General features: G+C 47.5%; 1 protein-coding gene across 3 annotated transcripts in view; it reads right to left on the bottom strand.

Moving 5' to 3' along the window:
• The window catches only part of COBL (cordon-bleu WH2 repeat protein), a 278,439-nt gene that overhangs the window by 182,817 nt on the left and 82,991 nt on the right, over positions 1-12,631 (bottom strand). For all 3 annotated transcript variants that reach the window (XM_069461255.1, XM_069461256.1, XM_069461257.1), the window contains exon 2: positions 7,945-8,148. In XM_069461255.1, the coding sequence (XP_069317356.1) occupies positions 7,945-8,148 (204 nt within the window). The remainder of the gene's footprint in view (positions 1-7,944; positions 8,149-12,631) is intronic.

Here is a 12,631-nt window from a genome sequence, read left to right as displayed (position 1 = left end):
GTTTATCAACAACCCACATGCTCAAATTTACTACTCAATTTGGAGGAGGGGAGAGAAGGAGGCAAAAAGCCCTCACCCCAAGACACTGTAAGAGCATGATGAGAAACCCAGTCACCGGACGTGGGTGACCATACATGCTTACAGTACTTGAAGAGCACAGAACCCATTGCCCTCCCATCCTGGAGGAGCACGTCGGACACCGTCCCTTCCTGGTAGGTGGCACCTGCTCCCAGGGCGGAGGGCTTCACTGAGCCAGGCGGCGTGGGGCCGAGGGCTCGGGCTGCGGTCGTGGCGCAGCTTGCTGCTCTCGCACAGGCTGCCTCTGCTGCCAGGGCCAGGCGGACGCAGCTTTCTAATGAAGACCTGACTTGGCCACCCTGAAGGACCTAGATACACACAAGTTGGAACATTGGGGACACGGGTCCAAAAGCACGAGCTCATCGTACAGTGTTTCCTGCAGTGTCTGACACTTCGTGTGACCCTTCCCAGGCTCATTTAAAATACGACTTGATTTACTGCTTTTCCACTGCACTTTCCCGGAACGTGTCCTCGCACGGCGAGGTGAGGGGGCAGCATTTCTGCACTCTGCACCGCACCCTTTAAGCTGCTACTGGCTGATATTTTCAAACGCCAAACTCCAGTTGGCCAGCCGGCTGTTTCAGGCTCCGTTGATGCTACTGGAGAAATTCACAGAGAGAGAGAGAGAGAGAGGCCACCCCTGGTGCAGTGGCAGCACCTGACAGTGGACAGAGCAGTGCTGAGCTGCTGCCTACTCCCTGTGGGCTCTCTTTACAGATTCGTTAGATCCCAGTCTGCCTCCATCTCCTGCGGACAAAGGATTAATGATTCTCTAGTTGGCTACGTGTACATCCTCCACAGCATCTCAGTAGGTCACTAAGAGGCTGCCCGGTCACTCTTACACATTCTCACCACCTCCTGAGACTGGCCTCCCCTCCTCGCCTCCCACCCACCCTCTGAAGGAGCAGCCCCCACCCTGATCTGCAGCTCTGTACACACTGGCCCTCTGGTTAGGGCCGGGCGTCTTCTCCCACAGCAGCGTGGGAATCAGGGCAGACAGTGGGATGGGGTCCTGGTGCCACTGCTCACCGCTCCGCTGACCTGGGCGGCTGACCGCACTCTCTGTGCCCGGTTTCCTCACCGGCGGGGGCAGAATGATCGTGCCCACCTCACAGAGTGGCTGGCGCACAGTGCTTGGCATGTGCTTGCGAAATCAAGGATTAACTTGTTCCTACCTTTTCTATTTTTGGGTTTCATACAGAATTAGCTTAGCTTAGGGCAGAGGATTCACCTGTCCATATGTGGCTGAATGCCACCCGGCTCTCAGCAAATACCAGGATATCAGATGCTTTTAAAACAACATCCCTCAGGCATAGCAAAAAAAGTCTTCCCAGTCTTACAAAGAATGAAACTAAGACATCAGACGCTGTCAGAACGCCAAATGAAGTTAGGTGTGCTAAGGAAGTTGACGAGGGCTAGGGATCCCCCAGCCTCAGAGATGATCCCACATGAACACTATTCTCAGGGACCTCAAGGACATCTCAGTCTCAATCTCTCCCGCTCTCATCACCTATCTATGCTCAGGTTCATCCCAGGTCCACTGGAAGAACAGAAGACAGTGGCACGGGGCTGACTGCCACACCGGTGGGCTTCTCAGCCTGCTCTCCCACTCCTCCAACTTCTTTAACCCTCTGTTCCCCAAATGTTTTTTAAGTGCTCATAATATAGAGGTAAAATTTATTTGTTTGTATTTGTTATAGTCTTCATTTTTAAATTTAAAAAGTGTAGACTATTTATACTTCTTTCTTTCAAAATATTATTTTCCAATTGTGTTGGACTTCAAACAATTTTGGCAGGAGTCAGTGGCTTCAATAAGAGAAGAACTGGGCGTCTTTCACACATGTTCTCTTAAACCCCAGCAGAGCGGCAGACCAAGAAATGAGCGGTCTGTGGCAACAGCGCCCGTCCCCATGAGGAGGGGCCACTGCGACGCCCGGTGGCAGCTGCAGGCTCTTTGGGGAGCACATGTTTGGGGCGTGAAAGTCAGAGAGGCCAAGGCCTATTTCCATCAGGCTGGGGCCGGTTCATAAACTGCCCTCCTCTAACTGGGGGGACTTCTACCTAAATCGCAAGTGGCTGTCCTGCCAGATCATGAGAACCAGTTCAGTGCGGAAACGCCCTGACAAACACTCCGGTTTGTGATGAGGAGGCTGCTGAGGATCGTTCTTCAGCAGCCTGCACCCCTCTTTCCTACAGCCCCTGTTCATGCCGTCACATCAGTGAGACCCTGGGCTCTTTCTCTGACCACGTGCTCACCCAGGTACCCCGACATGTAGCACAGCCAGTGACGTGCACCACGGCAGGGCACCTCCACGTGTAACAAGCCCGAACCGTTAGGGCTCGTTGAAACCAGATCGCCGGGCCCTGCCTCCGGGTGTCTGATCCAGCAGGTCTGGGAATCTGCATTTCTGACACGTTCCCAAGTGATGCCAAAGCTGCTGCTCCAAGGACCCCACTTGGAGAACTACTGGACGCTAAGTACTCAAAACATGCACACTTAGTACCGTATGTACTGACCCAGGAAGAGGGTCACTTGGTTTCAAGTTTACAAATTAAGGTAGTTACTTCCCGATACAATGTTAAAGCAAACAATTTGCATGAACTGTCAAATCTTAAACTGGTTCAACATGGCCTCATTCTTGTGTGGGACCAAGGCCAGCATGTGGCCCTAAGCTCTAGCGAGGCAAACTCTCGTGTAACAGAGTCAGAGCAAGCCCTGGGAGAAAATCCAGTCTGGCCGCTTGACACGGCATCAGCCAGGCCCAGCAAGATGTGGGCAGGGCCTTGCACAGGCAGTTCATACTGTCAAGGTCCCACACAGAGGGCAGAACAAATAAAGGTCAGCGGAGAGCCAGGTGACCCAAGCGAGCCCAGAGCCAGGGGAGCCTGCTGGTCAGAGGCAGGGCTCCAGGTACAGGGCTGGGGGCTCCAGCAAGAGGCCTGGGCGTGGGGCTTGTGGACTGAAGCACGAGGAGACAGGGCAGCAGCTAAGTGGCCTCACAGGTAGAAGGCAGAAGCCCGGTCACAGAAGCAGGACCCACAGCCAGCGCCAGAGCCGCGGTTGGGAAGATGGTGTCGGACCTGAGTGTCAGCCACACCCTCGCCAAACCCAGCTGCCTCTGGGGCCAGGGAGCTGCCGCAGTCTGGAAAGGGTCTGAAGGTGTGGATTTAGGGAGAGGTAGGGGCTGTGGCTAACTGGAAAGGGTGCACCTTCTCTAAAGGCATTCAAACTGTAAAACTGTTTAAAGGGCAATTCTGGTTACAGTCCCTTGACCTAGAGGGAGGAGATGTATAGAGGCTGGGAACCCAGGAGAACCCGAGCCATCCTGCCCAGAGGGGATCCCACAAGATGGGCTACTGGACAAGTGTGAACAGCTGATCTCACGCATGCAGTGTATTTTGGTTGGGTTCAGCCCTAAAGGTTTCCCTTTGCTGACCACAGTAACTTGTGCTTTCTTAACTCTGGCCTCTCCATCCTTTGACCTATATCTTGGCAGTCACCTAACTACAGTCACCTAAATCCTTCTGTGTCCAGGTTGTAAGCAAGCTGGGTGTTTTTCATGTGATTCTCACTTGGTGGATGATTCAAAAAGAACCCTTGGGAAACCTGGACACAGCCCAATGACCCTTAAAGTCCCCTGTTAGTGTTTGTCTTAAAAAGTTCATGTTTTGCATGCTACTTCAGCTTTTTGAGACAGGGTCCTGCTCTGTCCCCCAGGCTAGAGTGCAGTGGCATTATCATAGCTCACTGTAACCTCAAACTCCTAGACTCAAGCAATCCTTCTGCCTCGGCCTCCCGAGTAGCTGGGACTACAGGCACGCGCCACTACACCCAGCTAATTTTTCTATGTTTTTGTAGAGATGGGGTCTTACTAGGTTGCCCAAGCTGGTCTCAAACACCTGGCCTCAAGTGATTCTCTCCTGCCTCGGCCTCCCAAAGTGCTGGGATTACAGACGTGAGCCACTGCACAGGCCTTGCATGCTACTTTTAATATAAAACTATTTCCCCTGTATTTGAAGAAAATTAATACTCTCGATGCACCAGTTTTCTTGTGACTTGCCTGGCTCTAGAACAGAGCCTCGCGTTCCCAGTGGCATTGCAGTCTCTCTGGGATCCGGCCACACTGGTGTCCAGGCCTACAACCACCCTCCTTCTCTGTCTAGGTTCAAGCAGTATTGAACTACCTGCTTCTTACACAAACCAGTCATTCTGTAAATGCTATTTATTTCCTCTGCTTGCTTTTCCCAGTGCCTCATATAGTAATTCAATATACATTTTGAACCATGAATAAATATTTTCATGTTTTAATCCATCAAGATTTCACAGTATGAGACCTCCCCTATGTATGATTGGTATAATATCAGTAACAAAACCAACAGCACCTTCTGTGAAGTATTAAACAGGGGATTTAATAAGAACATCTCCACTTTACTGAGGACAAAGAGTTTATAATTTATAGCTGACCCTTAGCCTTGTCACTCCTCGTAAGAAAGACCTCGTGAAGGAAATATCAGTCATTGGATGCTGATGATCCCATTCTGCAAATCAGTGGGTTTTGTGTTCGCTATTGTTTTGTTTTTAGCTTCTCTTGGATGGAGCCCAGACAAAGCCTTAACGAAGCAGCAACATCGCTGGGCGGCGTGGGGAGCCCACTGGGAATGGCCAGGACGACCACACGCACCACATGCTGACACCAGCTGCTCAGTGAGATTCGCCTCTGGCTCCGATTACCACGACGGGCCCTGTGCCCCAGGAATTTACGCTATTTAAAGGGTATTCTTCAAACAGAAACATAACTACACCTGACTGTTAACTCTGTTACTTAGAGAACAGCCTTCCTCTGAGCCTACAGGCCAGCAAGTGGCATGGCAGATGCCTGTTCTAGATCCCTCCCTGCAGTCCCCTGGGCAGGAGCTCGCTGTGGGAGCAAGGCTGCGGCCACAGCCCTTCAGGAACTGCCAGCAGATAACACACACGCTCCATCAACACCCTGAGGGACAGACCAGGGCTGGGGGTCCCTCCTGGCCTCCCTCCCCCAACGTGGGAACAGGCAAGCTCGCAACAGGAGCATGGAGCCCAACACCTGACGCTGTGAGGGTCCTGTGCTGTCTTACAAGGCCCGAGACCTGAGAGTCCCTGCACGGAAGTAAGTCTGTCTGCTGCAAAGGGGGTGCAGTGGCCCAGAGAGGCAGAATCCCAGGACTGAATACCGAGGGCGATTTCCTCTGTTCTGCAGGGGAGAGGCATGCCTTCTCCCGCCCCAGCCCCTTGGCTGTGTGCCAGCAAGGCCATGACGGAGGGGCCACAGCAAAATGACACAGCCCCAGCACTCTACATGCCTGCCACCTTTCTGTCCAGTTGCTGTCTGGCTCAGGGCATTGTCTCCTCAAAGATCTTCCCTTTACTTGTGCACCAGTCGATGCCCCGAGTGACGGGACGGTGGCCTCTATCCGGCAGCAGTGAGGGCGCTGGTCGCTCTGTCCTTAGGTGGCCAGAACGTGTTCCTTAAGAGCAGCCCAGAGCACCGATTCTCTAGTCTTAACCTGTAAGAAAAGTCTTGGAGTATTATTTGTGTTTCTAAATTCAAGGGAAACTAAAAAGAAAAACATCACTGTGACTTGCAGAAGTGGATCGTCAGCACATAATTACCCATGTGTCCTTGTCGTGAGAATCTTTCACGTCGGGAAATAACACGGGTAAGGGCTGGCGATAAATTGTAAACTCTTTGTTTATCCTACAGAGAGAGAAACAAATGAGTAGATCTATTTTGAACAAGCGTTAGGAATTTAGCTTCAGCCCGCCCTTACATTATTAAAGAGCACACGGCCTAAAACCAACTCCCCAAGAAGGAAGCACTGCACCGGCAACAGGCACCGCCCCAACCACCCACCTAGGCAGCTCACAGGCTCCGACGCACTGATCCTCTCACTACTTAGAAAAGATAAAGTTATTTTAATACTCAATCTCTAACGTTGTACCTATTCTTAGTAACTACACTGCAAACTGCATGGTGGGAACTTCTACTTTATAAGGAAAAAAAAAAACCCTATAGATACAATTAGAAGAATGTGTTCTATCTGAAGGCAAATTTCAAAATAATATTTTTACTTTTTACTTTTCATGCATTTGTAAAACTGGACCCACGCATTATAGTCTTAATACATGATCCACAATGCCATTCTATTAAAAAAAAAAAAAAAAAAAGTACCTAGAAATTGGGCCAAAATATAAGCATGGTGACTAAACCATAATACATTCACAGATAAAATTTCACGCATATTCTAAAACTGTTTTTAAAACTATAATAATATGACATACTTCTTAAGTTATAAAGTTACATAGGAAGAATATACTTTGGCCACCAACTACCCTGCAGAACAGAGAAGCATGCAGAAACTCTTCCAACTCCACTGTTGCAGGCGTGCACCCCGGGAGGAGGCCTAGGGAGCTACCCCGGGGGACACTGGCTTCCGTGGCCAAGGCTTCCAGCCTGGGCACCTCCCACCCTGACCCAGTGTAGACAGCTGATTGCTGAGCCCTCCTGCTGCGACAGGAGGACCCCCCTGAGGGGCAGCCCTGATGCCTGGTGCCACCAAACTGGACAGCAATTTGTCCCCTCGGACAGGGGACAGTGTTGTCTCCCGGGACTCAACGGTCCCCGTCCCACACAGTGATTTTCAAAGCTTATGTACCTCTTTGCCCATTAAACTATCACCTAGAATGTTCATTATAAATTAATAATAATTAATAAAATAGTTACAAAGGATTAGGTGGATTTCAGGTATAATTTAAGTGCCGGTATTTTACTAAAACTCTTGCATTACTTTTTAAAATGTATCCTTGAGGATAAAAGCACCCAGAGTGATGTGATTTCCATCACTATCTATTTTAAGATTAGTCGGGCAAACTCCTTTATAAGAGTAAAAAGAGGTAAGTATTTTATATCATTTCTTATGCTCCTTGTTTTCTTATAAATGCTATTGCCATTCACTACTGCATCAGAATTATACGAATATATGTTTACACATAATTTTATAATTGAGCATTCTATCATACTTCTCTACAGTAAAAACATGTATAAACATTTACATTTAATTTTTTTCCTGAGACTTCATTGAAACTTTCTATTATAGATTGACTTATCAGTAAAAACATCAGTAATAGTAGCATAAAATTGATCAAACAACATAATACTGATGTATTTAGATCAGTATCAAACATAGTATTTGAAGCTGTCCTGGCAATAAAACTCGCAGTACTGTGATTGAAGGAGGCACTGCCCACGTTGCGGTTGTACCTTTTGTGAGAGGCGTGGCCGGTGACACGGGCCAAGGCCTGCACAGGCAGAGCAGCCCCAAGAAGAGCGTGTGTGGGAAGGAAGGGTCTGGAAGTTGATTCCCTTAACTTAGAAATCCATGCATTGAATTTTATTCTTTAATCTAAACTTAAATTGTTTTCACTTGAAAAAGTTGATTGCCAATCACATCTACCCCTCTACGGGGCAGCTTGCAAGTGGACGGCGGGTGGCTGATTCCAGAGACTGCCCTCCTGGCTGCTCCAGCCCTGGGGCCGCTGGTCACCTCCGAACCTGCCCTTCTTTCTGAGAATCCCTCTGACAGCAGTGAGCCATGCAGCCCTGGCCCCCTAAGGACCAAGGAGAGCCAGGGCTGGGCCGCTGGCATAAACTCATTCCAGGTGAGAGTTCAAGCTGTCCTCAGTTGTCACCTAGGCCTGGATCTACGTCTGTGAGGCCCTGGGGTCAGACCTGACGTGGGGAAAGTGCAATCCATCCACATCCACCTCCAACTCTCCCCCGTGTTCTTGCAAGCGGGAGCAGAGTGACCCTCCCGAAGCCCAGCTCTCACCTCCCGTTGAGCACACTCCTCTTCTCCAGCCCACTGGGCAGGACCACAGTGACGTCCACGGTGCTGTCCCTCAGCGCTTCCTTCGTGTGGATCAGGTTCCGCTGCAGGCTGAGGGCCATATCCCGGGGAGGCTTCTGCTCACTGTCCCCGTTTGGAGTGGCAGGCTTTCCAGGGGGCGGGGGAGCACGGGCCTTCATCCTCCTCCTTAAAAAATGACAACACAGAAGCACAGAATGAAGTGGCAGTTTTCATACTTTCTGCATAATATTCATTCTTATATGCCTTTATGTCCCTCTTCAGAAGTGCTTTCTGAGTCGCACGGCCTTTTTAAAATCGGCATATCGGCACTCTTCAATGCTAAGGGATGCAATATCCTCCCGAAACAAGTAAAAACTAAACAAGTTAAAAATGACAGAGGGCGCATTTCTGAAAGGAAGCACTGGGAAGAAACACCCTGAAAACGCGTTCGCCATCTGAGAGCAGCACAGCCTGTTTCTCCCAGGTCCCCAGCAAGGTGACGGTGGGTGCAGCTCAGTGTGCGTGGCCTGGTCGAGCGGAGGATATGTCACAACGCGTCAATCAAGTCACAGTGAACGAGGGGACTCCACTGAGGGTCTGGCCTGCTCTGGTTTAAATCCCGCCCCAGCTCTGAGGACCTGGACGCCACGCGTCCATGATCTCAAGGAAGTGCTGTCACAAAGTCCACCAGGCCAACACCCACCCACACAGCCGCTGCGACGGATGCGGCTGCTTGGCAGGGAAAGGACACCGTGATGGCAAAGGGTAACGCACGACCCTTTTACCTTTGTTTGCACTTTATTTCAGACTGGCTTTGAATGTCCAATTCGCCCTGTGGGAGATTTCTAAATACCTGACAATGAAAATGTCTGACAGACATTTTTACATTCTTGTTTCCTCCAGATTGGTCCAGGAACACAACTTCATATAGGTATCTTATTTTATATGTAGGATATATATGCATGCATGTATATATGTACTTATTTACACAGAAGGACCTTATTTCATACAGGCCCTGGGTATTTTATTATAATGATAGTATTTACTCAGCACTTGACACTCACTAGGACCTATGCTAATAATAACCTTATCAAGTTTTCTTCATTCAGTAGTCAAAATATTTTGCAGCTGAGAAAACCGAGTCTCAGAGATCTGCAGCTCACCCAAAGGCATACAATTATTCAGTGTCTGGGCGGGGATGCAAACCAGACCCGCCGAGTCCACAGGGCTTGCTCCTGCCCACCTGCCTCCCTGACCTACAACCACACGCCAGTCAGAGGATCCAAAAAGAGGCAACGTGAGCCCTCAACACACTTTAAACTCTGCTGCAGAGCAATCTTCTTGGAGGCATTTTGGCATGAGTTATCTGAAACATAGGAATTCTATCTCTAGAATTTTATCCTGAAGAAATAATCCCACAAGACTGCATTGTGAGAGGTTCAAAGACACTCATCGCAACATAATTTCTCATGGAAAATAAACAAATAACCTAACTAGACATCAATAAAAGACAACGTCAATAAATTATGGTACAAATTATATTGGCACTAGTTAAATATGCTTTAAAAACATGTAATTTTATGTGCAAAAATGCTCAATACAGACTTTTTTAAAAAACAAATTTCAAAACATTATTTGTTTAGGAAAATTCCATTTTAAAAAGAGGTCTACATTATAGAAATAGATCATAAAACGGCCTAGAAAGATACAAGAAAGAATCAGCAACAACGACCTCCTGGTGATAAGTGGTAAGACATATGTTTTGCTACTTTTATTTCTACCCATTTCCTAATTTTTCTATAATATCACCTGTATGCGTATTACTTATAAAATGAAAAAGGTCATTTAAAAAAGGAAAAAAAGAACAAATGTCATTCAGATAGGGCACTAAACCTACTGATGTTCATGTCACTGGTTAACACAAGACTTTGGAATAACATTCAGGTCTCATCCTCTGCTATGGTAAGTAGGTATAAATGCTTTGTTGTTAAAAGCTTTACATTTATATGATAATTTTATGCTACATTCTTATCCATTACATACTTCTTTCCTTTCAATTTATAGAATTAAAAAATAGTCAACATACATGGCACTATTTTAAGGACTAGCCATCCATTTATTCCTTGCCATACCTCTCTGAGGGGTACTATTGTTATTCCTGTCACAGAGAAGCAATGTGGGCACCCCTTCCAATATTACAGACAGGAAGAGCCAACATAGAATTCAGGACAACTTGGTTCCAGAGCCTGAAAAAATTAAAAGAACCACATTACTCAGCCTCTTTAGGAAGAACAGGTGTCACCCCATTTTAGAGATGGAAAAACCAAGACAGAGAGAAACAGGCTACGGAGTTTTTTTATTAACTGACCTTTGGTCTAGAGCTAAAAGCTTAGTCTCTGAGCAGCCCACGTGCTATTAGCATTACCTCCCAAAGTTGCTTTCAGAATAAAACAAAATGTTTATTTTACAGTTTTCGGAAAATGAACACATTTTCCAACCGAGCTGGCTTGAAGTCCTTCAGAACACACGAGTCCAACAGGAAGCAGCTACTGATACATTTACTTATTCAGCCAGCTCACGACAGGAGCAAGAGGCTGGAGAGAGGCAGAAGAGGTTCCGACTGCCCCTACCTTATCCCGAATAAACCACCTGTCCCCAACAACCAGAGCCATCTTTGTGATATCATTTCATCCAACCTTCTCTCCCCATGTCACTGTCACTACCCTGGTCCAAACCCTCATTGCCATGGTAGACACAAACAGAGTCACATAACAAAGCTCTATTCCCACCAGCTAGCACCATCTCCATCACTTCTGTTTCCTACTTGGATTCCTTCTCCCGCAGCATCGCTGAGAGGTGCCTGGGAGGGTGTTCAGCGGCTCACAGGCCTGGCAGAGCCCGCTGGCTGTGGCCTTAGCTGCAACCCAGCAGGCTGAAGGGCACCAGGGAAGTTTGTTTGCCCAGCACAGTGCTGTGTGCACATGTGCATATGTGTATGTTAACTCAGCCAATGCTTAAAACACTGGAATATGTTGCACTAACAAAAGAAATTTTTAGCTCATTTTGGGAAAAAAAAAAAAAAAAAGATTTGATAAGGCCCTGACCACCTTCACAGCAAAAAATGGCTGTGTACTTCCATTTGGATTCATTGACCACTGGACCTGTTGGCTCAATGACATCACATATCTGTCCCCGTGAGGCTGTAAATTGACATCCAGACCTCAAAAGAGCATGAAAGTCTCCCCTGACCCTTGGTCGTGGAGCACTCTTCTATATCCTCCCCTTCTCTAGCTCTGGATCGATAGTTCCTGTTTCTGGAGAACCTACCCGCTTGCCTCATGGTACTCTCTGCCTTACGTGCTTAGCTCTGGAAGACACAGCTCAAAACAATGTCTTCTGAGAACCCATCTCTGGGGGCTCCGGTCCTGAGCACACATGTGGCCAAGCTCAGTGCTACCTACAGTGGCTGTACCACGTCGGGAAGCCCGTGGGAGCTTAAAAAATGCCCACGTCCCACCACAGACCAGTTAAATCTTAATATTTGAGAGTCACTTTATGTTAATAGATTGTAACATTTCATTAAAACAAAAACCCCTTTTAAACATTAAAACATTCTAGGACTGTAGATGCAATTTTGTATCATTTGATGAAAGCAATCGATATATTATCTAAATATATATTTAATATACGTTGATAAATTTGAGTCTGTGTTTTTACCTCACAGAATGACAACTGTATATTTGGGGAAGTGCACGTGAAATATTTTCATGCCAAAAACAATGCCTGAGGCGGTGGATTCCAGCACCCTCTTTGGTAGCTCTGTGTCTGTCTGTGAGCGCAGGGATTCCAGGTTGAGCATACTGCCCAACACCACGCTCTGGACACTGGACACATGTGCCCACCTCACCCTCCCATTATTATTAAGCTCTTTATGTGGCAAGGTAGGTGCCTCACTTCTGCAAGTGGTATTTACCATCTCTGGAAGGAGCAAACACTATATTACAGCTGTGTGTGTTCTCAGTACGGAGCACCATGCAGTTCATGTTAACAGGTCAGTCATCCGCAGCATTAACGATGTTTCAGTCCAGGACGGACCACATATACGACAGTGGTCTGCTCAGATCAAAACACCATATTTTCACTGTACTCTTTCTATGTTTAGATATGTTCAGAGACACAAATACTTACATTGTGTCACAGTTGCCAACAGTACTCACTCAGTACAGTCACCCGTGTGCAGGTGTGTAGCCTGGGAGCAACAGGCTACGCCACCCAGCCCAGGTGTGCAGTAGGCTCTAACACCTAGGTTTGTGTGAGTGCACTCTGTGATGTTCACACAACCACAAAATCACCTAATGATGCCTTTCTTAGAAATATCCGCATCATTAAGCGACGCATGACTACTTACAAATGCTGACTGATGGTGGTATTGACACAGCTGAAAATTACGTACAGTTTCTGCCTACAAGATACACTGTGGACTTATAAAAGCTTGAGGCAGGAATGAAAGAGAGACAACAGAATAAAAATGTGTCAAATGAGCAAAACTTTCAGAGGGAGAAGAAATATGAGTAGACCTCAGTGGCAGGACGTCCACCCCAAGAGGTGGCCTTGAGCAGTCTAAAGAATGAGCAGAAACCAAGATATTAGAGGAAGAAACAAAGGGAGG

This window comes from Eulemur rufifrons, chromosome 29, assembly GCF_041146395.1.
Source record: "Eulemur rufifrons isolate Redbay chromosome 29, OSU_ERuf_1, whole genome shotgun sequence".
NCBI classification, from domain to species: Eukaryota; Metazoa; Chordata; class Mammalia; order Primates; family Lemuridae; genus Eulemur; species Eulemur rufifrons.
This window is presented reverse-complemented; position numbering and strand designations above follow the sequence as displayed.